Below are 26,424 nucleotides of genomic sequence, written 5' to 3'. Positions count from 1 at the left end.
CCTGGCAGTTAACAATTAATGTTAAAAGGGTTTATTATTATTATTATTATTATTATTGTTTGATGTTCTTATTTTTCTAAGTTTTAAAAATGCATTCATTTTTTAAATATGCTTATTATTCTTGATTAGCTTTCTTGATTAGATGTGTATCTTAGAGCTCCTGCATTATTGGTACCTAGGTTGTTTTAAAATCTGCCATTTAATATCTATGGTATCTGGGTGTCATGGTTAATTTAACCATATCCTATTGATGGACTTTATGGTGCTATTGTGAACACTGATCAATGAAAACCTTTGTATGTATGAGAGAGTAGCTTTTTAGAATGGATATTGACATCTGGCAAATTAAGTTAGAAGATATAGCCTAATTCACTTTAGCAGAAATTGCCAAGCTGGCCTCCAATAAACCTACATGAATTTCTACTTTCATATTGTATGTGAATATGAATTTCACCCAATCCTTCACAATATCTTCCTAATCTCTTAACAAATGAGTAATATTTATCCTATTCCAGACTTCATCTGAACCTCAATAACTAGTGGTGAAACTCAGCATCTTTTAAGTAGGAACTTTGTGAGAATGAATCAGTCTGGCAGCAATGAACTACACCTGTGCAATGGAAAAAGGAAGCCCTACTCTGCTTTAGGCATAACAGGGAGAGTCTTAGAATTGAAGTTGGAGAGGCCAACTGAGAGTGGAGAGAAGGCTTTTGTAGGCCACTGTAAAGTGTTTGTATCCTGTTTGAAGCAAGTGACATACAGAGATAGGACACTTTCTCAATGCCAAGGACATTTGAATATTTGTAATATTATTCATGGGCCATACCAAATTATCAGCCTAAAAATTAACCTACTATAGAATTATTGAATTTCAAGTCCCACTTGCAGTTGCCGTGGTATGGCTACACCATATTGTTTTTTCAGAAACATTATATGGCCCTTTCACTTAAGAAAAAAAAAGGAAGAATTTTTTTATTATTATTCGAAAGACAGATCAGATTTATAAGGAAAATGAAAAATAAAGATCTTTCACCTGCTGGTTCGTTTCCTGAGTGGGTGCCACAGCCAGAGTGAGCCTACCGGAAGCCAGGGGCCATAAGCCTCCTCCTGACCTCCCAAGGTTTTCGGCCATCCTCTACTGCTTTCCCAGGCCACAAGCAGGGAGCTGGATGGGAAGTGGAGCAACTGGGACACAAACCAGTGCCCAGATGAGATCCCAGTGCTTAAAGACTGAGGATTGGCCAATTGAGCCATCTTGCTGGCCCAGTGATGTTGTTTCTATAATGAAGTTTAATGTTAGGAATAGAGTGCAAGCTGTTTGCTCCAGCGAGCTGCTTTGCATACATTAAGGCATTTTCCTTTTATGAGTTTAGAAAATGAGAAAACACTCCTGAATAATAAAAAAAAAACTTCCACTTGTTCGATGTATTATATTGTGTGGGTCAGTTACTTGGCACTCTGTATGGGTAATTCAGTAATTCTGAATCGACGACTTTGAAGGAACCACAGGGAAATGAAATAACTTTCTTACAGCTGTAATATTTGGGCCCAGATTTTAAAGTCAGGTCTTCTCCATGTCTAAGCAAACAACGTGACAGAAGTGTGTATTGTTTTTTAAGGGTAGAACCATCAACACAGCAAGGCCTTGGCCCTCAAGGACAGGGTACACCAGGCTGGGTTCTTTCTACTCTTCACCAGAATTTAGCAAAGGCATGCAAAGGCTAGGTGCTGTGGTTGAAATCTGGAGAAAATTTTAGACAAGAATGAAGCTGAAAGTTAATTTGAAATCCAAGCAAGAATTCCTAAGGAAGACAAAAAGAGCCCTGATGATATGTGAATGGGTATCAGCCTGCCTTCACCCATGCAAGTTAATGAGATGTGGGGTTGCAGAGAGAGATAAAGATATCCCCAGGGTGTCTAGATTGAGTAGCTGCGTGACTAGTGATAGTAGGAACCGCAGAGGAGGGCTGGAAAAGCATCCTTAGGAATTTGAGCCAGTAAGACAATTTAAATTAAGCAAAAAAAAAAAAAAATGTCAGGATCTATCAACGGTAACAAATGGAAAGAATATTCTGTGGGTGTATATTTAATTGGAAGAGGCATTTATACACAGGCTCAGAAAGATATTGGACAGTAAACCTGAAACATCTTTTAAATTGTCACTTTTTCTCCTACAAGAAGTCATCTGCAATATTGAATATAGAGGCAAGTTAAATAGCATAGCTATTTTTAATGCACTATTACTCATGGTACAGTGTAACATAAGTGTCTGTGTTGTTTTACATTTCATGGAAAACACAGGTGATGGCAAAAGATCAGGCAACTTCTGCTTGTATTTGCTCTGACTCCCCACATGTGCACATGTGCCCGTGCGCAAACACACACACACACACACACACACACACACACACACACACGACATTAATTACCTGGGCTTCCAGGATTCTATAATAGGATAGATCCTGAGGAGTGTCTTGTGAGGAGTTCAGGTGAATAGTTTCAGCAATCTATTGCTGTCTCAATGACATTGTTTAGAGAACTGTGATTTCCATTAGTATGATACTGCAGGAAAAATAAAAATAATCCTACTTGACAGGATCCTTAAATATGTTATTTGGTATTACTACATAATACACTGTCCTCTAGGAGGACAGGATGCTGTGTGCTGGGCTGAGAGGAGGAAGAGCTGTCACAATATTCCTGTAGGCAAGCCTTTTTCTAGATCACAGAATTGTCTACAACACCCTTTGTTGTTGGGATTGCTGTCCCAACCATAACAAACCATCAGCCATAGAGTCCAATTTGGAGGGGTAGGCGTTTGGTGCAGTGTTTGAGGTGACACGTGAGATACCTGAATCCTTATCTGTGGTCCTGAGTTCAGGTGATGACTCAAGGGCTTGTGTCCTTGCCACCGACATGGGAGACCCAGACAGAGTTCTGGGATCCAGACTTCTTCCTGACCCTGCTTGTTTCAAGTGTGCGGGTATTTGCAAATAAACCAATAAATAGAAGACTCTGTCTCTCTTTCCTCCTCCCTCTCCTCCCCCTCCCCTCTGTAGCTCTACCGTTTGACTCTCTCTGCCAATCCATGAAATGAAATTAAATAAGATTAAATGAAAGTAAATCATTGTAGACTATGTGAATTCTGGGCTTTGCTGTTTTCCCTCAGGTGTCTCATTATATGTCTAGGTATGCAGCATTGCTTCATGAATATTTAAAAGTCCTTACCTCCATCTGGCTATTTCTTGTAAACTAACAGAGTCATTTTAAGCCAGGCAGGATCTTGCTTGGGATTCTGTAGTAGCAGAATATTCCATGTTACTAGTTCTGATTTTAGGGTCTTGGCAAAATTACAGAGTGAGCCAAACAGACTCAACTGTACTCTTTCAAATATTTCCTTCTTCATGTTGCCCTTTGGTGTTCACTGGCCTATCCTCTTTAACTGGAAAAGAAAAACCTCTCTCTTTCCCTTATATACACTGAGAATTCAAATGGCTTAAGAGTCGTTGAGTATGAAAACAGAAACAAGGGACCGCATTTGGCCTAGCCATGAGAGATTGGGATCCTCATGTCCCATATCCCAAGTGTCTGTGTTAGAGTCCCAAGGTCTGCTACACTCACCCTGGAGGAGGCAGTGATGCCTCAGGCAGGTCAGTCTTTATACTTTACATGGGGAGACTCCACTTGAGTGTCTGACTTCCAGCTTATCTGCAGCTGGGCCCACTCACAATCCTCGCAGTTTTGTTTGGAAAGAGAAAGAGCAAATGGGAGTGACTGTCTCTTTCTCTCTCTGACACGTTGTCTGCCTTGTTCAAATAAAACTACATAAATTATTTTAAAATGAATTATAAACATTTTAAATCACCACCTTTCAGGCACACATATAGAGAGAAGAGATCTTTCATCTGCTGATTCACTACCCAAATGGTCGCAGCTTCCACTAGTCTGCCAGGCCAAAGCCAGGAGCCAAGGACTCCATCCCAGTCTCCCTTAAGGATGGCATGGCCCAAGTACTGGAACCACCATCTGTGCTTCTCAGGGTGTGCATTAGCAGGAAGCTGGATCAGAAGCAGAGACAAGACTCCATACCACACATTCCTAAATGAAATGTGGACATCCAAGTGCTGACTTCACCTTCCGCACCACAATGTCTGTTCCTATTATGCATTCTTGGATTTTTGCAACATATTGCTGTATTTGAACGGGAGACCTACTGTCACAGTTTATTGGTACTAAGACATTTCCTGGGACTTTTAGTGATAAAGTTGTAAGTCTCAATGTGGAAATTGAGGCACATGAAGGATAGGTCTAACATTAAACCCACCTGCTCCTGAACCCACTGCTTATGTTTCCACTGAGTTACTTGGCTCTGCTACAGGTATGCTAGTTTGATTAAGGAGTCACTTTTAGTGACAAAGACGTATTTGCACTTTTAAATAGCATTATCATTGTGTCGAGTAGGGAGGAGGATACATTTGGGGAGCAGGAAATGATCACCACTCTCACATTGCCTGTTTGCGAAAACCACCCTAGAAGCAAATATTGGACACTGGTGATCTTGACACCCCAGCTTAGAAACATTTGCAGGAGGCTCTGCTCCCTGGAGAGTATTGAGGAATGCTTTGGGTTATAAGAACTAGGGCAGGCACAAAATATATTACAGAAGCACAGGTCAGTGCGAATCCCAGCTGGGAGGGTTTCCCTGTCATCTCACAGGTCTAAATGAAATCTACCACTAAAAAGCAAGCAATTAGGATGTCCAGTTAGAATTGCAGGCTCCTCCTGTGTGTGGCCTAGCCCAGTACTGACTGTAGTAGGAGTTTAGGGAGTGAAACAGTGGATGAAAGGTGTGTCTCTCTCTCTCTTCTTTCCACTTCTCTCTCTCTCTCTCTCCACTTCTGTCTCACTCTCTGTTACTTTGCTTTTCAAATAAACCTTTAACAAATTTTACAGACTCATTTGGAGATGTTATTTTCAAGAAGTACTTCTTTAGGAAGTCTTACTTTATTTTTACCCTTCTAGAGCGCACACCTCCTGAAGATGGTCATGTGTCTAGGTGTGCACACATGCATGGCTAATCTAGTCAACTGCCATCATGGTTTTTCCCCTCGTCAATACCAGGACAGGCATTGAGCGGTTCCCAGGAAGCAGTGCCGCCGGGTTGTAGCACCATCACTGCCTTTGTTTCTAGTTTCAGTCACCAGATCTAAAAGCTAGGTTGAAATGAACTGATTGTTAGAGTGGTGAATGTCAGATTTCTCACATGATTTTTTTTTTTTTTTTGCTAAAGACTTGCTTGATGTAGGGTTCCCCCCACAGGACCTACTGCTAATGCACTGCATTCTTTCATCACTTTCATAATTAAAAGTTTTTGTATTTAAAACTGTTCTCACTGGATAAAAATATGTAATTATGTACACCTTTCCCCCATTAACCTCCTTGCTCTCTGCGGTGTTGGGCGATTTGATGATTCCTCTCTCAGGCCCCTCACATTATGCATGCACCTTTCACGGGAATCTTCTGCACACCTCTACCCTAACAAAGTGTGACACTGGGGAGGGAAGAGTTTTTCATGAATAACTAATGATCATTTGCAATTAGCATATCAATTGTATGCATGGCAATGATGCTACTAAATTACTTGAGACTGATTAAAAGCAGTGGAGTCACCTTTGTAGTTCTAAATATTTATCCACCAGACCCCAATCACTATGCATTTATTTAGTAAACTTTTGCTTCCTAGATTACAGAAAAGAAAGGTCTGCTTACTCTAAAGGCAAAATCAAATTATGTTGCTGCTGTTGTTCTTAAGCATCTGAAACCCAGCAACAAGATTACCACCCAGGAGGAAGTTCTGCAACAAAGAGCTGACACGTGATGGGCTCATTGCAAGTGGTAGGCACTCCTCCAGGTGCCTGGTGTGTATGTCAGGTTCTCCATGAAGCCCATTTCACAGGAAAGAAAAGCGAAGGTTAGATATAAGAAAATTGAGCATTAGATATCAAATAGCATGTCCGTGGCTGCAGAGCTGGTAACTGGAGCAGCTCAAAGTCCAACTCTGAAAGTACAAGCCCTTTGCCTAACAGAAAAAAAAAAATAGATGTTTTATTCATTGACTCAGTACTTACTGAGCACAGAAGAGATGCATGGCACAGAGATGGATGGGTTAAAGACTCATCTGCACTTGGACAATGTGGTGGCGGCAGAATGATTATAAACTGATAAATTACCAGTGCACTGAGATGGATATTAGCAAGGAGGCAGGAACAAAGTACCAGGGGTGAGCATTAGCATATTGTTTCCAAGGGATAAATGTGATACCTTTTATACACTTGTCACTTTTCTTAAGCAAAAGAGAATGCATTTAGAACAGGAAAATTAACATGGTTGAGAAAAGGGAAAGATCAGAGAATCGCATGGCTCTTTTCTGCACCTTTCCTGTATAATGTTGTGTGCTCTGAGATACTCCTTCCCTAATCAGATAGCTAATTAACATAGCTTGTTGTTATTCACCAAAAATGCTGATGACAAAGTAGCCACCTTCAGGCAGAATTATAAGATTTCTGTCCTCCCACCAAGCCCTTCTGCAGTAATGCAGTAGAAAATCCCTTGAGGTGGCATTTACTAGATGCGTTAGTTATGGTGTGCAGTTGTGTGTCCAAACACTAACCTGCATGTCAAAGACTGGCTAACTGGATCAGAATTTTGTAAACAGTCAATATATTCAACAAGGGTCACAAAACTGTAGACTCTGACATGCAAATCTAGGAATAGCCTAGGTCTCTGTGTTTAAAATGGTCCTCGGCTGCTTTCTGCGTACATACAAGTTGAAGATCTGGGGCCAGCACTGTGGCACAGTGGCATTCCAATATCTGAGTGCCAGTTTGAACCCTAGATACTCCCCTCCCAACCTGTATTCCTGCTAGTTTGCCTGAGATAAAAGTGAGTGATGGGCCTCTGCCATCCACTGCAGAGACCTGGACGGGAGCTTCAAGTGCCTGGTTTCAATTTGGATCAGACCTGGCTGTTGCAGGCATGTGGGGAATAATCATCAGTTGGAAGACTTCTCTTTCTCTCTCTTTCCCTCTCCGCTCCTCATCCCACCTCCCACCCTGGCACTCTCCTTTTCAAATAAAGAACCATTATCGGAGGCCAGCATTGTGAGAAAGAAAGTTAAGCTGCATCCTTCGATACTCAGCACCCCATATTAGCAATCTTTCAAGTACTGGCTGCTCCGTTTCTAGTGCAGCTTCCTGATACTGTGCCTGAGAAGGCGTGGAAGATGGCCCTGCACCTACATGGAGTTCCAGGCTCCTTGCTGCGACCTAGCCATTTGGAGATTGAAGCTACAACAGATGGAAGATCTCTTTCTCTGTCTTTCCCTTTCTCTCAACTCTGGCTCTTAAACAAATAAATAAGTATTTTCAATAGAAGGACTACTATCTAAAGATGCTGTGGATAGGAAAGCCGTGTCTTAGCTTAGTATTTCTATAAGGCTCTTAGTAGGTAGGTATGAGCCTAATTTCTGGAAACAGATCTCAGTTTGGTTTGCTCGCTTCTGCTTACTACCTGGGTTCCCAAGTCGAATTTAGTAATATTTTTGTGAGGATTAGATATAATTCAACTGTCTGATAATAAACACTCTAAATGTTAGAGTCCACATACACATTATTCATACACACATTTTATATATATATATGTATTATATATATGTATAAACCCATATTCTTAAAACAATATTAATGAAGAAAATTACCATAAGAACAAAATAACCAATTACCATTTTCTTTGTGGCAAAGGAATAGATCTTTGGTCACATGGAGTCTTTGAAAGGTGAGACTGGAACCCCACTAATGAGCTCTTTGCGTAGCCAGCCTCATGCAGCCAAGCACTTTCCTGTCGTATCACCCGAAAACAGACCTGTGCCTCATTTCTAGTTAAGCTAGAAAAGTAGCATGTGATTATTGAGTAAGTAGTCATCAAGCACAGTGAGTCTTAGTCCAGCCCTTTAACTAACACATTTATAAGGTGGACTAGGGCACAGCCATGCCTGGTTGCTGTTTCTTTACATTTTTTTTAAGATTTTATTTATTCTACGTGAAAAGCAGAGTTGCAGAAAGGGAGAGAGAAAGAGAGAAACTTTCCATTCACTGATTCATTCCCCAAATGACCCCACTATCCAGGGCTGGGCCAGGCCACAGCCAGGAGCCTGGAACTCAATACCTGGAAGCAGGTTGGTCATGTGTGAGAAGGGGCTTGAGTGCTTAGGCCGACTCCCTCTGTCTTACTGCTCACATTAGCAGGGAACTGAGTCAGAACAGAACAGCCAGGACTCAAACAGGCACTCAGATGGGATGTCGGAGTCCCAGGTGGCAGCTTAACTCATGTGCCACCACACTGGCCCTGCCTTATGGTTTATGATATTCACTAAGTAAATGAGATTGTGTATAAGAGTCTTTAGGTCCAATGATCTGAATTTCTCAGATAGGTAGTTGCTTTGAGATGTTATAGCCTAATACTTTTGGATATCTTTTAGTCTTTGATGACATCACTTGGCCTTTTAACTAAAGAAATGACTGATGTCAATTAGTATCCAAGATATAAAACTGGCCCCAAGGGCTGGTGTCCGTGGCATAGTAGACTAAGCCACTGGCGCCGTATAGATGCCATTTTGTGTCGCAGCTGCTCCCCTTCTGATCCAGCTCCCTGTTTATGCCCGAGGAGATTAGTGGAAGATGGTTCAAGTACTTGGGCTCACAGGGAAGACCTGGAGGAGGTTCCTGGCTCCTGTTTTCACATCAGCTCAGCTCCAACCATTTACAGCCAATTGAGGATTGAATCAGAGCATGGAAGAACTCTCTCTCAGTCTCTCCTCTCTCTGTAACTCTACCTCACAAGTAAAAACAAATATTTTTAAAAATTGACTCCAGATATGCCTAATATAAACAAGAAGTATTGCTAAATCTTGGCTCGCTAGCCGAGCGTTTTTTTTTTATTACCAATCACCAAATTGAATTGCCATGATATCTTATAATCCCCATAAAGAAAAATCTACAGGAAGATCTGTGCATGGAGCATTTGGCAAGTGATATTACACGATTCCTCCCCAGGGTAGATATGTTTTTCTAGGGTCTCCCCACTGGCCAGGGTCAAGCTTTGACTCTCTCATGAGTTGAGGGAAACACCAGTCATGGGAACATATGCTTATGCAGTGCACTCCAAACTGTCACATATTAGAGATGCTTCTTAATCAGCTAGGAAATTGAGCAAACCAGCACTTGCAGCCATTTTGATCCCTCACAATTTGTGGAAATGGAAGCACTATCGGGAGATCAGAATGTAGCTCTATTGGAGTTTGGCTTTGCCCGTCACATTCTCCGACCTTTAAGTCTCCTTGGGCTTAAACATGAGACCGTGGGATGAAACAAGGATGCATTTGGCTGCTCGCTGAGCTCTGCTTCCCCAGCTTTCTAGGTGAAAATGTAGCAACATTCAAAATTACCCAGTTCTTAAAATCTGATGAGTGTAGCATTTTGCTTACACCTTCGAATTTTGGAAACTAATAAAACTGTTTAAACGCCCAGCTCATATTGCTTTGCATGAATTTTTAAAGAAATTTTAAAGCAAAATTATTTTCAAGTTAGAAATGTCCATTCTTCCTAGTGAAATGTAATTCATTTCAGTGACTGGTCGTGGTCAGCTGAGGCACAAGTATGGAATGGGAAAGGTTCTTGAAGGTAGAGTCTTTTATCTTTTTGTATCACACTTTGTTTTGTTGCAGTATTTTCTGAGTATCTTGTATAATCTCATAACTTTTTCACCACACCTCCTCTTCTCAGTAAAATCTAGCTGTTATCAGATGTCCATGGAAACAGCTGGCTAAATTATTTTATGCAAAAGGACTTCTCAAGTTATAATGCATACAGCAAGACTCTTAAAAGAACTGAGCTTAAGCACACAGAACTTCAGGTTTTATGTTGATGAGGGAGCTTCGCTGTACCATCAGAAGGGTCTCTAGGTCGCCTCAGATGAGACAAGAACCACAGTCACATCCTCTCTGGGAAGTGGCAGGCGTTCAGCCATTGTTCCAGCTGGAATCAGTTACTGCACAGGATAATTCTTGAGAAAGACTTGTTCAACTCCCTAGTTTTGTTAAAGAATCTATGCCGTTTCGCTTTTTTAAACAGTCTATGCCATTTCAAAACATGTTTTAAGTATTTAGTTAGAAATAAAGCATACATTCACTAAGTGAGAAAGAATTGGGTCCTGCGCTGTAGCCTAGCTGCTAAAGTCCTCGCCTTGCATACACCAGGATCCTATAAGGCCACAGGTTTGTGTCCAAGCAGCCCCTCTTCCCATCCAGATACCTGCTTGCGGCCTGGGAAAGCAGTTGAGGACAGCCCAAAGCCTTGGTATCTTTCACCCACGTGGGAGACCTGGAGGAGGCTCTGGCCTCCTGGCTTCAGATCAGCACAGCTCCGCCCATTGCGTCTGCTTGGGGAGTGAATCAGCAAACGGAAAATTTTCCTCTTTGTATATTTGCCTTTTCAATAAAAATAAAATAAATCTTGTTTTAAAAATTGAGAATGAATCAATGACAACTTTAAGGCTCAAGAAACACATAGCAACAAATGTTTACACAGCAACATGTATATTATACCTTAGCAATCTTTTGGTCTCTTCTTATTCCTAGACTGCTAGGGAAATATGATATATTTTTCTCTTCTTACTTTGCAGGGAACCAAAAAATAAACAGAAAAAAAAGAGATAAGAGCGAGGGAAAGGGAGATGGAGGAAAGAAATCTGCCATTTTATTAAAAATTTTTGTTGATTACTAAGAAATTCCAAAGAAAAATAACAGCTTAAAATGACCAGCATACACACTCAAGGTTTTATAAAGTAGGCAAGACCAGGGCCTGGCACAGTAGCCTAGATGCTAAAGTCCTCACCTTGAATATGCCAGGGACGGCCCAAAGCCTTGGAACTTTGCACTTATGTGGGAGACCCAGAAGAAGCTCCTGGCTTCAGATATGTGCAGCACCGGCCACTGTGGTCACCTGGGGAGTAAATCATCGGATGGAAGATCTTCCTCTCTGTCTCTCCTCCTCTCTGTATATCTGACTTTGCAACAAAAATAAATAAATCTTAAAAAAAAAAAGTAGTCAAGGCCAGTGAAAAAGAAGTCTACTTCAGACAAAAGTTAACTATGTTCTAAAAACAATGACAAGGAGTGTTTGAAATAATAAATTCACCAGGCACATTTATACTTCTTCAAATCTCTAACAACTGTCTCTAGGGTTTAATTATACTTATTAATCGTTACAGTTTACATTGCCTTTTAAGAAAGTGCTTTCACTGGTAGAAATGAGGTGTGATGCTGCCCAGGTGTCACCTGAGAGAAAGACAAAGAGGAAGACAGTGAGGAGATGATGGACTCCTCTGAGCCGCCGAGAAATCTGACGCCTTCTAAGCCACATAAAGCACCAAAATCTTCAACTTGACCATGGAGTCTGCTTTTCATGAATTTGCAACTGCAAGGAACAGCAGAATCAGGGTGAGATAAGCTTAACTTGCTAGTTGTGCAGAGCTGGCTTTGGGGGTGCCATGTGTCCCTACTGTGTGATCCTGTGGCAGTGCCCCACAGCCTCAGGCCCTCCTGTGTTGCCTCCCAATCGCAAGCCACCTGTGCTGGCTAATGGGATTCTCGGGGTTTGGCCCAAAATCTCCAACCTTATTAAATAAAAGCAAAGGGAACAAAAGCCAAATGAGAATCTGGAGACTAGCCATCTGGCCTAGAAAATTGATGGAGCAGGAAGTTTCCATCTTAGAAAATAGAGGAAGGTGTGGAAAACTATACCACCACATTTTTCTCTGAAACGGAAATTCTATCCAGTTACAAATCATGTTGGGGAGAAAATGAACTCACAAGCAATCTGAAGATAGAATTTATAAAAGACAGTGTTGTCCAAGTTTTTCTGTTCTCCATGTTCCTGCAAAGAATTTAGCTGAACACAACCAGATCTGCTTCATAAAGATCTGCTGAATGACTAAGTCAATAAATAAATGATTAATTGGAAGAATGAAATTCATCATCAAACAAGTTTTTCTTTAGTTTCAACCACATATAACAATTCACTCTATTCTGAGGCTGCGTAAAACCTAGGTACAACAAAGGACATAAATTGCCTTCAGGGCTCAACCCATCCATGTTCTTCTTCCCTTTTGTTTGCCCAATACTCAGATGAAAATGGCACTCATATGGGCTAACGATGACAACTCATTGATAAATTTAAGCTTTTTCCTTTCTCAGTCTGTATCCATCTTTTTGAACAAATGTTGGAATGGAACTAAGTCCCCTTAAAGTCTCCAAACATATGTACTAGTACTCATTATAAACCTCTAGATGTGGGCCAGCACTATGGCTCAACAAGCTAATTCTCTACCTGCAAGCACTGGCATCCTGTAAAGACATGGGTTCTAATCCCGGCTGCCCCACTTCCCATCCAGCCCGCTGCTCATGGCCTGGGAAAGCAGTGGAAGATAGCCCAAGTCTTTGGGACCCTACACCCACATGGGAAACTCTAGAAGAGGTTCCTGGCTTTGGACTGGCCCAACTCTGGCCTTTAAAGTCAGTTTGGGGAGTGAACCTGGAGGATGGAAGATCTTGTCTTTCTTACTGTCTGTAAATCTGCTTTTCCAACAAAAATAAATAAATATTGTAAAAAATCTCAGGATGTAACTGAAGTGTGCTTCCATTAAATTTTCTTTTCTCTGATACCGTTTAATCTCCACTTGGAGTCTCCCTACTACATGGGCTATGAAAATGCAGTTTAGCCGACTGGGGAAAACTGCACTCCTAGCACCCCTGGTTATTCTGATAGTCTTTGGGCCTAGCTCAAACCCTACATATCACATCGAGACTGTGTTTCCAGACATTTCCTGTGCAACTAGGCACACAAGCCTTTGCATGTTAGCCCTGTAAAATGGGACAACATGACCTGTTCTGGGAGCAGATGAGGCAAGGGATGAGTTGTGTGGGAAGCCAGGGTGTGTTTTAAGGTCCTGTACAGTGTGATTACAGCTTTCTTGCTTTTTGTTTCTCCCTCCCCCAACGCAGAGACTCTTATCAGAATTGGGAAAGAAATAGCTCTCAGTTTGCAGTAAAAATAGTTCCTCCATACTATTGCTGTTTCATGGTGTTTGAAAGACTATTTTGAAACTTGAAGATTAAGAACTATTTTTTGTTTCTGTATTATCTACCTTATGAATAGGTATCAAATCATATCCCATAAAATTTTTTGCTTGTTTTTTATTAGTTTTGTATTCATGCCACTTGCTCATTTTACTGACATCTTTGTTGACTTATAAGAGTTTCTCATATGAAGAATATTAAAAATGATTGTTATATATTAAAAGTATTTTTCTTGTTTATTATTTGTCCTTTGGGCTTTAGGGTGTGTATATTACTTGTGAAAACTCACATTCTATAAATATGATTTGAGGGGGGTTTACCCTTTGGTATTTTTGTTGAAGAATTTCCTTCTGTAAGATGATGAACATTTGCTTTTGTTTTATTTTAATTGTTTTGTTTATTTAATCAGACTAATTTTTATATAATACATTATATTTTGCATGTATATATGTCAGCTTGGGCTTTCAACTGTTTTGTGTTATTTATTATTTGTTTTCAGGATATTATTTAATAATCTTCCATTGGGGTCCTGATTTTATGTATCGTAATAATGCTTTACAAATGGTTCATCATGTGCAGCCTGTAATGTTCTACTATTTCCTATCTCTTACTGTCCTAATAAAACAATATTGTAATGATTGTAGATTCTTAATAAACTCCAAAATCTGATAGGAAAAGTCTCTTTTATCAATATTTTTTTCAAACCTTTTCTTGCAGAGGAAATTTTACATGTTAGCATTATCATGTAGGACTTCATTGTGTGTCAGCCTCCTAAGTCAAATTCCCACCCAATCCATCCGTAATCCAGGGCAGAATTGTAGCTATAGATGTAAGAAATTAGAATTGAACTCCTTTTTCCATACCTTGATATTTCAACATTGGGCCTTTGACATGAAGACTGATTTCTGATTTCTGTGTTAGAACAAAGAGCGTTGAAGTATTCCTCTTTAAGACATATCCCTGTCCTTGCAGAGTGTGGAAGGAGAACATCACGAGAAAGCTGTGGAACTGCTCAAAGCTGCTAAGGACAGCGTTAAGCTGGTGGTCCGATACACCCCAAAGGTCCTGGAAGAAATGGAGGCTCGCTTTGAAAAGCTACGGACAGCCCGGCGTCGGCAGCAGCAGCAACTGCTCATTCAGCAGCAACAGCAAACACAACAAAACCATATGTCATAGGTGAGCGGCGCCTTCGTACAGGGGGAGGCCTGTAGACAAGCGTGCGATTGATAGCTTTGTAGAATATAGTTTCTCAGCTAGCCAGAGTGAAAGGAATTATCCAATTGCATTTAAGAATTCAAACAAAAGCAATTAAAACAAAGACGGCATTCTCAAAAAATACAAGCAAGACAGATTAAGTGTCATTCATCTGGCTATTTTCTCCACAATGATAAAACATTTTGGAAAATAACTTGCAGACTCTAGGATTCCTTTTATGCGAACAAGCAAAATACAGCCTCTATACTAACCCAAGCCCTCTGGTCTAAAGCCAGTTGAGAGGCATGTGAGCTGGACCCTACTCAGAGCTCATCCCCTTTGGATGGTGACTGGCTTTGTACACAGTAGGAACACTTCAGAACCAGGGCACAGCCTTCAGGTGCTGCCCCTGGGAGCAACTGCTTTAGAAGCATTAGCAAAATGCCCCCACTAGAAAGAAAGAAAGCAAGATTTGGCTAGTTTCCATGTTGTTGAGAAATCCTGGAGTTTCTCTAAGGTGCTCATTTGAAATGTGTCCAAGATGCCCCTTTCTTGTCCTAAACTCCTTTTTGTGATAAAGGATGTTAAATCAGGTTTTTGTTGTAAGTTTTCAAGAAAAAGATCAATAGCAAGTCACTGTATTTGAATTGCCCTCCATTTGCTTACCACATATGATCTCAAATACTCAGAAAAACCCTACCAGGCAAGTATCATTAAAACCCCACTTCTAAAAGAGATGACCTGAAGCTGTAATATCTATCGGGATTTCCCCACAACCACTCTTGGAAAGAAAATAGGATTATTTCTTGCCAGGTATTGCATCTGGCAACCTCAGATACTCTGCAGTTATGTAACTTCTGCTATCTGTCCTTTGGAAATGACAGTTGAGATTGTTAGAGGCTTTTAAAGCCTAATGTCGGCTGAGGTGGATTTACAAAGAGGTTTCACAATGTTTTTTTGGAAAGTGCTAAGAGGTAATGGTGGTTTTAAGTCATGAACTATCAGATTACAATTTGAATCAATGGCAATATTTGTTATAACATGATGTTTCCAGGTTTTGTGACACTCATGAAGAGCAGAAATCATACAGGGAAGTAAAAACGTGTATATGGGATTTACCTTTCCACAGTTGTGGGATTACAACAATCTTTTATAACCTGTTAGTTTAACTATATGACGTATGTCATGCTTTGTTATCTCAATCTAAAAATACACTCTACTGAATTCTAAGGTTAGATTTTTAAAATATTTATTTTTATCACAAAGGCATATTTACATAAACAGAGAGAAAGATCTTCCATCCACTGGTTCACTCCCCAAATGACTGCAATGGCCGGAGCTGAGCCAGTCCAAAGCCAGTAGTCAGGAGCCTCTTCTGGGTCTCTCATATGGGTTCTGGGTCCCATGGTTTTGGGCCTTCTTCCACTGCTTTCCCAGTCATAAGTAGGAGGCTGGATGGGAAGTATAGCAGACAGGACACGAACTGGCGCCCCTATGCAATGGCAGCACTGCAAGGTGGAGGACTAGGCAATTGAGCCATTGTGCTGCCCGCCCCCCAAGATTACATTTAATCAGCAATCTTTATTTGTCATTTCCATGGCACTGACCATAAATCTGCAGAATCAGCCTGAGCAAGGCAAAATTCTTTCTATTGTGATGAGCACAATTTCTTTCATTTTTTTAAGGATTTGTTTATTTTTATTGAAAAGTCAGATAAACAGAGAGGAGAGACAGAAAGATCTTTCATCCATGATTCAATCCTTAAGTGGCTGTAATGGCCTGAGCTGAGCGAATCTGAAGCCAGGAGTTTCTTTTGAGTCTCTCATTGGGCTGACCTCGACTGTCATCCCAGGCCACAAGCAGGGAGCCTGGTGGGAAGTGGGGCAAATAAATGAAAATATTCCATTGGGACTGGTATTTTTGTTGAGTTATAAAAGATTATTTAAATAGAGACAGGACAGGTGATGACTTTCGAGTGGGTGGTCAGGGAAGCGCTCTCAAAGAAGGCAGCATTTATGAAGAGATTGCATGTCAAGAGCAAACAAGAGAGAGAATGATAGTCATAGGGCAGGCATGACCTATTGGGTATTTGAGGAACAGAGAGAAAGGCTGAGTAGTTAGATAAAAGTTCATGGGAAGGGCAGCAGTGGATTACGAAGCCAGAACGATAGGTGGGGGTCAGGCCATGGACAGCTTCATAAATTACTGCGGGAAACTGGATTTTACTGCAGTGGAAGCCACTGGAGGATTTTATACAAGTCATTGACCCAATCTGACTTACATATTGAAAAGATTGCACAGCCTGCTGTGGGAATGGATTCTTGCTGGTTAAGACTGAAGCAGAGCATAGGTGTGAGGCTAGTATTCAATACCTGTAGACGCAGTAGGCTGGAGATGGGGTGGCATGGACTGGGATGACACTGTTGAGACTGAAGCATTCTCCTCTGGTATTTTGATAAGGATGGTAACCCATTATTCTTAGCCAAACACTGACATCTTTCTGCTCTGTCATGATTTCTTCCAACATCAGCAATTAAAAATCTGTTCTCTAAATTCATTTAGCCACATTTGCCATGGTAATATTGTTAAAAAATGTTTTTGAAAATATATATGTAGCCTTTAAGACTTCTGTAGTCTTCTTAAATTTTATTTTATTTTTATTGGAAAGGCATGTTTACAGAGAGGAGAGACAGAGAGATCTTCCATTTACTGATTCACTCCTCATGTGGCCGCAGTTGCCAGGACTGAGGTGAACCAAAGGTAGGAGCCAGGAGCTTCCTCTGGGTCTCCCATGTGGATGCAGGGTCCCAAGGCCCTGGGCCATCCTCGACTGCTTTCCTAGACTACAAACAGGGAGCTGGATGGGATGTGGGGCAGCCGGGACTCGCCCATATGGGATTCTGGTGCATGCAAGGCGAGGACTTCAGCCACTAGGCTACCATACTGGACCCAAGATTTATGCCATCTTACCGAAAGCTTCTATATTGTTCATTCAGTACTCTTTGACAGTGTACAACGTGGACATAAACAGTTGCTGGGCCAGGTATTCTATGCCATGAATCTTCATGAAATCACCTATGAACCACTAACAAGGACATTCTTCATAAAAGTCATTAGCAAGCTGTGGTTTTTCTTGCATAGTACATGGTAGAGTTATATTTAATTATACATGAAAATTCATGCTTGTCAGGATAACAGTTGTAACATATACGATCACAGCACCTTGAGATGAAAATCTAGTGACCATTTCAAGAACCAGCAAAGTACAACCAAGTCATGTCATCCATGCATTTTACAGTGTATTCAGTCATAGGAGCCTATGTTAGTGCTTTTGCGATCTTCAATTATTTGATTTTTTAGGGACTAGATGAAATTTGTTGCATTTGTGAACTCAAGCTATGATTACTTTCAATAAAAGATTTGAAGTTAATCTGACGGATTTAACTTGAAATGTTTCTAAAATTCGTTTTTAACTTTGACCAATCAAGCTGAGACCAGATAAAATAAAATTCTTGTCAGATACTATTGTTTGTAAGAGAAAAGATAATTGCTAATGTCACAGCTATGTCTTTTTTTTGAGATTGTGTATGCAAGTTATGAAATGGCCTACATGATAAATGGTGGATGCAATGAAGAATAGACCAAGTGTAGTACTGTGTGAGGAATTTACCTCTTAGGCCTAAAAATTTAATTTTCAGCTCTCTTGGAGTGAAAATCAGCTCTCATTTCCCTTCCCGTGCATGGCTGAAAATCAGAGAGAATAGATTGCATTTTTCTAAAATGTGTAAGATAAGATTATTATACAATTATGTGATAAAAATTTAGAGAATATGAATAAGGGGGCTTTCATGCTGTATTTGCTTTATAAAAAAAAGAATATTTACTCACCATTACATTTCCATTTTAAAGTATGACTTTGAGGACATCTCTGTCTTACTAAGTTTCCCAGTGAATAAAAGTGCAAACAAAGTGATGGCTCTTGAGGTATAAACATCCTGAGAAATTCAAGAGCAACATTTCATCTGACCTCCATTGCCAGATGTGGAACAGAGATTAATTACAGTCCAAACCAGTCTGTATTGTGAATGTATTGTAGCACATGTACAAAGCAACTCTGTTTCCCCTGGCTGTTACACTACGGTAACTGTCGTGACAGCTTCTGCTACCATTATGCAGGCATCTTCTTTTTTTTTAAGATTTATTTATTTTTATTGCAAAGTCAGATATAAAGAGAGGAAGAGACAGAGAGGAAGATCTTCCGTCCGATGATTCAGTCCCCAAGTGACCGCAACCCATCAGAAGCCAGGAGCCAGGAACCTCCTCCAGGTCTCCCATGCAGGTGCAGGGTCCCAAAGCTTTGGGCCGTCCTCGACTGCTTTCCCAGGCAACAGGCAGGGAGCTGGATGGGAAGTGGAGCTGCTGGGATTGGAACTGGTGACCACATGGGATCCCGGGTGTGTCCAAGGTGAGTACTTTAGCTGCTAGGCCATGCCGCTGGGCATCACCCACGTGATCTCAGACAGCCAATCACTACTGGAGTCACTGATCCAGTCACCAAAAGAACCATGTCCCAGAAGACCCAGCAATGCCAAGGAAGCTTAGCGTTACCAAGCAGAAAACCAGGCCAAAAAAACCATTTATAATGCCAACTAGCATGTGTTAAACAATGTGAGCTGCCAAGAATCTGCTAAGTGCCTCATATAAAGTATTTAATCCCTACAATAGTAATATAAATATTATGTATGAATATTAGAAATGATTTAAAATCTTATTTTAAAGGAGAAACAGAGGCACGTAGGAGCTTAAAAACACACACAATGTTTTATAACTAGTAAGAGTAGTTTTTTTTTTTTTTAAAGATTTATTATTATTGGAAAGCCGGATATACAGAGAGGAGGAGAGACAGAGAGGAAGATCCTCCATCCGTTGATTCACTCCCCAAGTGAGCCGCGACGGGCCGATGCGCGCCGATCTGAAGCCGGGAACCAGGAACCTCTTCCAGGTCTCCCACGCGGGTGCAGGGTCCCAAAACTTTGGGCCATCCTCGACTGCTTTCCCAGGCCACAAGGAGGCAGCTGGATGGGAAGTGGAGCTGCCAGGATTAGAACCAGTGCCTATATGGGATCCCGGTGCGTTCAAGGCGAGGACTTTAGCCGCTAGGCCACGCCGCCGGGCCCAAGAGTAGCTTTAAAACCTCTTATTCTTCTGTGCTCTGACTCACTGCCTCTGTACTCAAAGGGACTGGCCTTTATAGCCTCTGCTTGTACTTCATGGAAATATCCATTAGCTTTCTGGTGATTCAGCCTCATGCTACCCCAGGTTACTCTGAAACAGTACCGCTACTTCCGAGCAGTTAGTTGTCACAAATCATTGCATCGATAAAAATTACCACAAATTTAATGGCTTGATATAAAACAATTGTGCTGGGCCTGGCATGATAGCCTAGTGGCTAAATCCTTGCCTTGAATCTTCCGGTATCCCAAATGGGCACCTGTTCATATTCCAGCTGCTCCGCTTCCCTTCCAGATCCCTGCTTGTGGCCTGAGAAGGCAGTTCGAGGATGGCCTAGGGCCTTGGGACCCTGCACCCACATGGGAGACCCGGAGGAGGCTCCTGGCTCCTGGCCTTGGATTGGCTCATCTCCAGCCATTGCAGCTACCTGGCTAGTGAACTGGCAGACAGAAAATCTTTCTCTCCGTCTCTCATTCTCTCTGTGTATCTGCCTTTTCAGTAAAAAAGAAAATAAATCTTTAAAAAAGAAAACAATTGTATAATACATATATACACATTATATGTACACACCTATTTAAAGATAGTATACGTTTGTGTGATTGCAGAATTGCTTAGTATAATTGTATCTCATAATTCCACTGAATTCAGTGCACTCCCTATCAATATTACTATCACTTCCAATAGTTGAGAAAAAAATCTGAAAATTCATTTGAAAGCATGAAAAACACCAAATTGCCCAAGCCATTCTAAGAAAAACAAAGATAGAGGCATCAAAAATCTACCTGACTATAACACTCTGTTACAAAGCTACAGTTTAAAAAAGAAAAAAAGAAAGAAAGAAAACCAGTTTTGTGCTACTATAAAAGCAGGTATTATGACCAATGCAACAAGATAGAGAGCCTAGAAGTTCGCGCATACATTTGTGAGCAAATCGGAACAGAAGTACATTTGGATAGAAGTACCAAGAACATGGAGTGGGGAAAGGAAATTCTTTTCAATAAGCACTGCTGAGAAAGCTAGAACCCCGCAAAAGAAGAATGATATGAAAACCCTAACTCACACTGTACACAAAGCCAGCTCAAAATGAATTGAAAAGTGAATCATAAAACCTGACACTAGCCCCTGAGCGATGGCCTAGTGGCCGATGTCCTTGCGTTGCATCTGCCAGGAACCCATATGGGCGCCAGTTCATGTCCCAGCTGCTCCAATTCAATTCCAGTTTCCTGTTTCTGGCCTGGGAAAGCAGTCAAGGAAGGCCCTGGGCCTTGGAACCCTGCACCACGTGGGAGACCCAGAAGAAGCTCCTGGCTCCTGGCTTCAGCTCAGCTCTGGAGGGTTGTGGCCACTGGGCAGTGAACCAGTAGATGGAAGATCTTTCTCTCTGTATCTCTTCTCTGTAAACCCGACTTTCTAGTAAAAATTTAAGAATCATAAAAAAAAAAAAACCTGAAATAATAGTGTTACTAGAAAGTCATATAGGAAAAATGTCATTAATATGAAGTAATAACTTCATGGACACATCCTCAAAAACATACGTAACAAAAGCAAAAATAAACAAATCATTGTGCAAAACAAAAATGAACAAATCATATTATATCATATTAAAAAGCTTGTGCAAAACAAAAGAAATTATTACAAATATTCAGAGAACTCAAGTGAAAGAAGAGTAAGAAGATCCATGGCTCAATCAAAACCAAACATTTCTCAAAAGCACACGAATGACCCACAAATAAATATGGGTGTGCGTAAAATAATGCTCATCATCTCTGATCAGGGAAATCCCAGTGAAATGTCACTCCCTGATTGGATAACAATTGTAACCAGTGTTGGTGAGAGTGTGGAGGAAAGAAAACCTTTCACACTACTGGTGGGAATCCAAATAGCCATTATGGAGGTTCCTCAGAAAAGCAAAAACAGAATAACTACATAATCCCACATTCTCACCGTTGGATATAGCGCCAAAAGAACTGAAATCAGGATCTGGAAGAGATGGAAACATATCTATGCACATATGTCCACAACAGTACTTGGCGCAATAGCCAAGATACGGAAGCAGCTTAGGTATCTATAATCAGTAAAGCAAATAAAGAACATGTCATTTATACATATGGTAGGATGCTATCCAGTACTGACAGCAGGGAGAAACTGTGTCATTTGTGACAACACGAAGGCACCTGGAAGACATCGTTCCAAGGCCCAAGGAGACAAATGCCATACCTGCTTTTGTCCATGGCTATACGCCATAAACTGAACTATGAACCGATTTTTAAAAATTGGACAATATGGCTCATATTAGTAAAATAAAGCCTAAATTTTAAGTAATTGTTTAGTTTCATTGCCTGGGTATACAATAATTTAATTTAATTGGCCTCTCATGGATCAATGTTAAGACCATTTTTAGACCTTGTTGATTTAATTTGCTAATAAAATTTTTGAGGCTATGGATATCCACCTTCATGGAAAGTATTGGTCCATGATGTTCTTTTTTTACACTTATTCTTAGCCAAAAAGGCCAAGAAGAATTTATAATTTTCTTTTCTTATAATCTGTTTGTGTGGTTTTGGTGTTAGGTTAATATTGGCATGTGGAATAAATAAGAAAATATTTGCTCAATTTTTATCCTCTGAAGGAAACTAGAGAATTGGTACACTTTAATGTAGAGAATTGGTACACTTTAATGTTTGGTAGAATTAGCCAATGAACCTATCTGGGCTAGTGCTTTCTGATTCGGAAATGTCACTTCAACTTCTTTAACTAATATATGCCCTGTTGGAATGCTTAATTTCCTCATGTAAGTTTTGGCAAATTCTACTAATCAAAGAATTTGTCCATTTCACTTGTCTTATCAAATAATTGGACAAGAGCTCGGCGGTGTGGTCTGGCAGCTAAAGTCCTTGCCTTGAACATGCTGGGATCCCATATGGGCGCCTGTTTAATCCTAGCAGCTCCACTTCCCATCCAGCTCCCTGCCTGTGGCCTGGGAAAGCAGTCGAGGACGGCCCAAAGCCTTGGGACCCTGCACCCACGTGGAGAGACCTGGAAGAGGTTCCTGGCTCCTGGCTTCAGATGGTCACACCACCGGCTGTTGCGGTCACTTGGGAAGTGAATCATCGGACAGAAGATCTTCCTCTCTGTCTCTCCTCCTCTCTGTATATCTGACTTTGTAATAAAAATAAATAAATCTTAAAAAAAACAGTAATTGGACAAAAATTCATTCGTAGTCTTCTTCTGTTATCCTTATGCTCACAGGATTTAAGTGATATTCTTTCTTTCATTTATTTGTTTCTTACTGATACTTTTATCTCTGCTTTTTTTTTCATTTATCAGTCTGACAAGAGGCTGTTTTTTTTTTTGTTTTTTTGTTTTTTTTTCCGAAGAGCCAGCTTTTGATTTTGTTGATTTTTCTCTATTAATTCCTCTTTGGAGTTTCTTTACTTTCTCCTGAACCAATTTTTATTATTACTCTTCTTCAGTTTTTGTTGGACTGAATTTGCTTTTCTTCTTCTACTTTCTCAGCATGGAAGCTTCAGTCCCGATTTAGATCTTTTCTCGCCGCCATGTTCAAAGCTACACATCCTGGTTTGACTATGTCCCACAAACTTTCATCAACTATGTTTTAATACTCTTTTGGTTCAAAGTGGCTTTTAATTTCTCACAGGATTTTTTCTTTGCTCCACCTCTCTTCCACTTTGATTTCTCTTGGGCCCAGGTGGAAAATCCAGGATCACCTCCTATGTGAACATCAACACCATTAACTCAACATCAACACCATTAACTCTGTCTCCCTTGATCATGTAATCTAATAGATTCTCAGTTTATGAACATGTTTAGGGGACGCGGAGGCACACCAGGATGGATGAGTAAAGAGTTAGCAATGCAATTTGACCAACAAAATTTCCACTGGAACACAGAAAGGAGGTTTTCGTTTTGAAACAAAATGAATAATCTATTGAATCTATTGAATCACTGGAGTGAAAGAACTAATGAGAACATTAGTTGACAAAGTGACAAACATTAGTGACAAAGAGGGCTCGTCCCAACACGTATTTTTGTGACCCATAGTTTTAATGTTCAGTGCTCTTCCAGCTGCTGGCCTCAGACTTACCTACCTCTGGATGGATGAAGGAATCTAAGACACTTCGCAAAATCCACCAGTTCTGAGTACTAGTCCCTCAAGTTGGGTCACTATGTGATAATCTGATTAACCAACAACCAAGTCTCTGGATCACTGCCACTGTGCAGCTAAGAGGGAGCTATTCATTCTAAACCTCAGTAAAAACCAGGAGGAGATATTTGGCACAAATATCACGTGGCATCACAAACGATGACCACCCCTCTCTCACCTCTTTAACCTCCATCTCTGCCGTCAGCTCCAGTTCATTGCTAGTAACACACATGCTGGGAGGCAGCAGGGGATGGTTCAAGTAGCTGGCTTCCTGCCACAGCTGGATTGGGTTCCTTGCTTCTGATCATGGTACCCTGAAGTCTTAGACTTTGCCTGGCATTTGGGGAGTGGACCAACCTGATGGTGTTCTGTCTGTCTTGCACACTCTGAGATAAATAAAAGTCTGGAATGGACTTTTATGGAGATTAAATATGAAGAACATGGCACTGACTGAACACCCAAATGGGTTTTAGTTAGCAGGAGTAATAGAAAAGACAACAACAGAAATGCTGCTGTAGATAGGTTATTGGCACAAAGAAACAGGTATTGTTTTTATATGATATCTTGTAGGGGTGATTCCTGAAGAAGCCCCACAGTCTTACACATGTTTTTCAAACCCTTCTGTAGTGGGTTGGCATGAGTAGGCAGAACAATTTTGCTGAAATCTGTTTTTTGTGTATGGTGCCCTGAATTCCTAGAAACAAAAATAGCAGCAGCCTCAAGAACAAAGCTAGAAAACTACTGCTCTCCCAGAAAGAATCTGATTCCATAGTAGTGGAAAAAATCGAGGCCTTTCCAATAAAAATAAAATCAATATTTTTAAAATCAAGGTCCTAATCAGAGGTGTTAGAGAGGCTGCTCCCCAAGTCTGCCCACATAAGCAGTGGCCCGGCCTGCTCTGCATGATGCCCGGCTAGCCTTGTTCAGGGGAGACAGGCTGAGTGTCCTTCCAGGAAGGGACCTTGGTGCTTTCCGGCAGACAGAGAGAGGCTTTTCAGGCTTGTTTTGCAATACAAGCACCACTGCTGGCCCCAAAACTCATAGTAAAAATGTTGTTTATTCTTTGCCTTTATAGAGAAACACAGAATCATCTGGACGTGGAAGAAAGGAATATTTTGCATTTGAAATGCTTCCAACTGGGTGTTCTTGATTTCAGTTTAGGGAATAACTGTGGTTTTACCACCCTCATTTGATAATTACTTCTTTTGTGAAAATCAAACAGTTTTCTGGTATGTGGAAGATTGTGCATGAATGATATCACCCAAAATAATCCTTGCTGTTCTTGCTTAGCACATGTCCTTTTGATATTTTTAGCATATTGTAGTTGACAAATGAATCTGAATCACTGATTTTTCTTTACTCTTTTATTTTTTTCCCCTTTCAGGCCTTTGAAGAAAAGCTACTTGATCAGACACCTGATAGTCACAAATCTGAAACCGTGCTTCAGAACCCCAGCACATAGTGAAGGCAAAAGGCAACACTGATAATTATACCTGTCAAGAAGCTGTGAACACATGGTGTATAAAATCTTTACCAAGGCAACTCGACACTTTCTTTCTCTGGGCTTGAACCCCCGCTGCTCACGTGCTCAGTACACACATAGACCTTCTATTCACTGCAGTGGGAATTCTCAGTGTAGAGAGAGACAAGGAGGTTTTCCAGTCTGCAGACTGAAAGAGTACTAACAGAATAAGGTCTGTGACTTTTTACTAAATCACCAGAGACAGGATTAAGTGAATCTTTGGTCTATAGCTTTTCCAGAGATTAGCAAACCCCTCATTAGGCTACAGTTCAAACTGCATCAGTTCAAGGTTGTCATCCCTTAAAAGAAACCCACCTATGCATTGCCCCTTCCTCTGGCCTGTTCCACAACCCCTATTGCTGAGGTGTCTGCATTGGAGTCCCAGTTAATTGCAAATTCAACCTCTACTCTCCTCTTGAAAATGTCAAGTTATTAATACCGATTTATACCCTCTACAGGATCTAGGGGTTCTGTTTTGTCATGAATTTCATTATGTATTAATAGAGTGAGATGGTTTTAGCTTAACTTTTAGTTTGTTAGAAGCAAGGGTAAGAACTCTTGCATACTGTGTATTTTTTTTAGTTTTTAAGTATTACTTGGATCTATTATTACTATTAATTCTAACAGAATATAATATCTATTTATTCCACTATATATATATATATTACCAGAGCGCATTTGTTACAGCATAGTTTCTTTTCATTTATAATGCATCTGGTGAGAAAATGCTATATATACATACATATATTTAAGAGCCCAATCTCAACAGGGTTTTTTTTTTTTTTTTTTGGTGTGTGTGTATGTTGTATTGTTTTATTGGTAAACTCTGGAGGATTCTAAACTCTTTTTACCTGCACTCATGTGCTACCACAGAAGTCTATTTATTTGATATTTTGAAGTATAAGGCTTTATAAAACCAAACTACAACATACTCATACAAACTTTGGGTCACTTTCCCAAAGACGAAGGTTGGGTATTTCTGGCATGCTCAGATCATAAGTATTGTTCATGTGAGGATTAGGCATCATAGGGAATGGTACCAATATTTTGGGTAACAAATGTGCTTCCTTTCAAGGGAAAGAACACCCATTTCACTTGTAAGTAAATACAAAACGAACC

The 26,424-nt window shown here is 40.6% G+C and overlaps 1 protein-coding gene across 3 annotated transcripts in view; it reads left to right on the top strand.

Moving 5' to 3' along the window:
* Positions 1-25,325, top strand: part of LIN7A (lin-7 homolog A, crumbs cell polarity complex component) — a 153,024-nt gene extending 127,699 nt beyond the window's left edge. For all 3 annotated transcript variants that reach the window (XM_004583064.3, XM_058673509.1, XM_012926340.2), the window contains 2 exons: positions 14,165-14,368; positions 25,168-25,325. In XM_004583064.3, the coding sequence (XP_004583121.1) occupies positions 14,165-14,368 (204 nt within the window). In that variant the 3' untranslated portion in view covers positions 25,168-25,325. The remainder of the gene's footprint in view (positions 1-14,164; positions 14,369-25,167) is intronic.
* The last annotated feature ends 1,099 nt before the right edge of the window (positions 25,326-26,424 follow it).

The sequence above is a fragment of the Ochotona princeps genome, chromosome 15, assembly GCF_030435755.1.
Source record: "Ochotona princeps isolate mOchPri1 chromosome 15, mOchPri1.hap1, whole genome shotgun sequence".
Taxonomy (NCBI): domain Eukaryota; kingdom Metazoa; phylum Chordata; class Mammalia; order Lagomorpha; family Ochotonidae; genus Ochotona; species Ochotona princeps.
The sequence above is the reverse complement of the archived record's forward strand: the minus strand, read 5'-3'. Positions and strand labels throughout refer to the sequence as shown.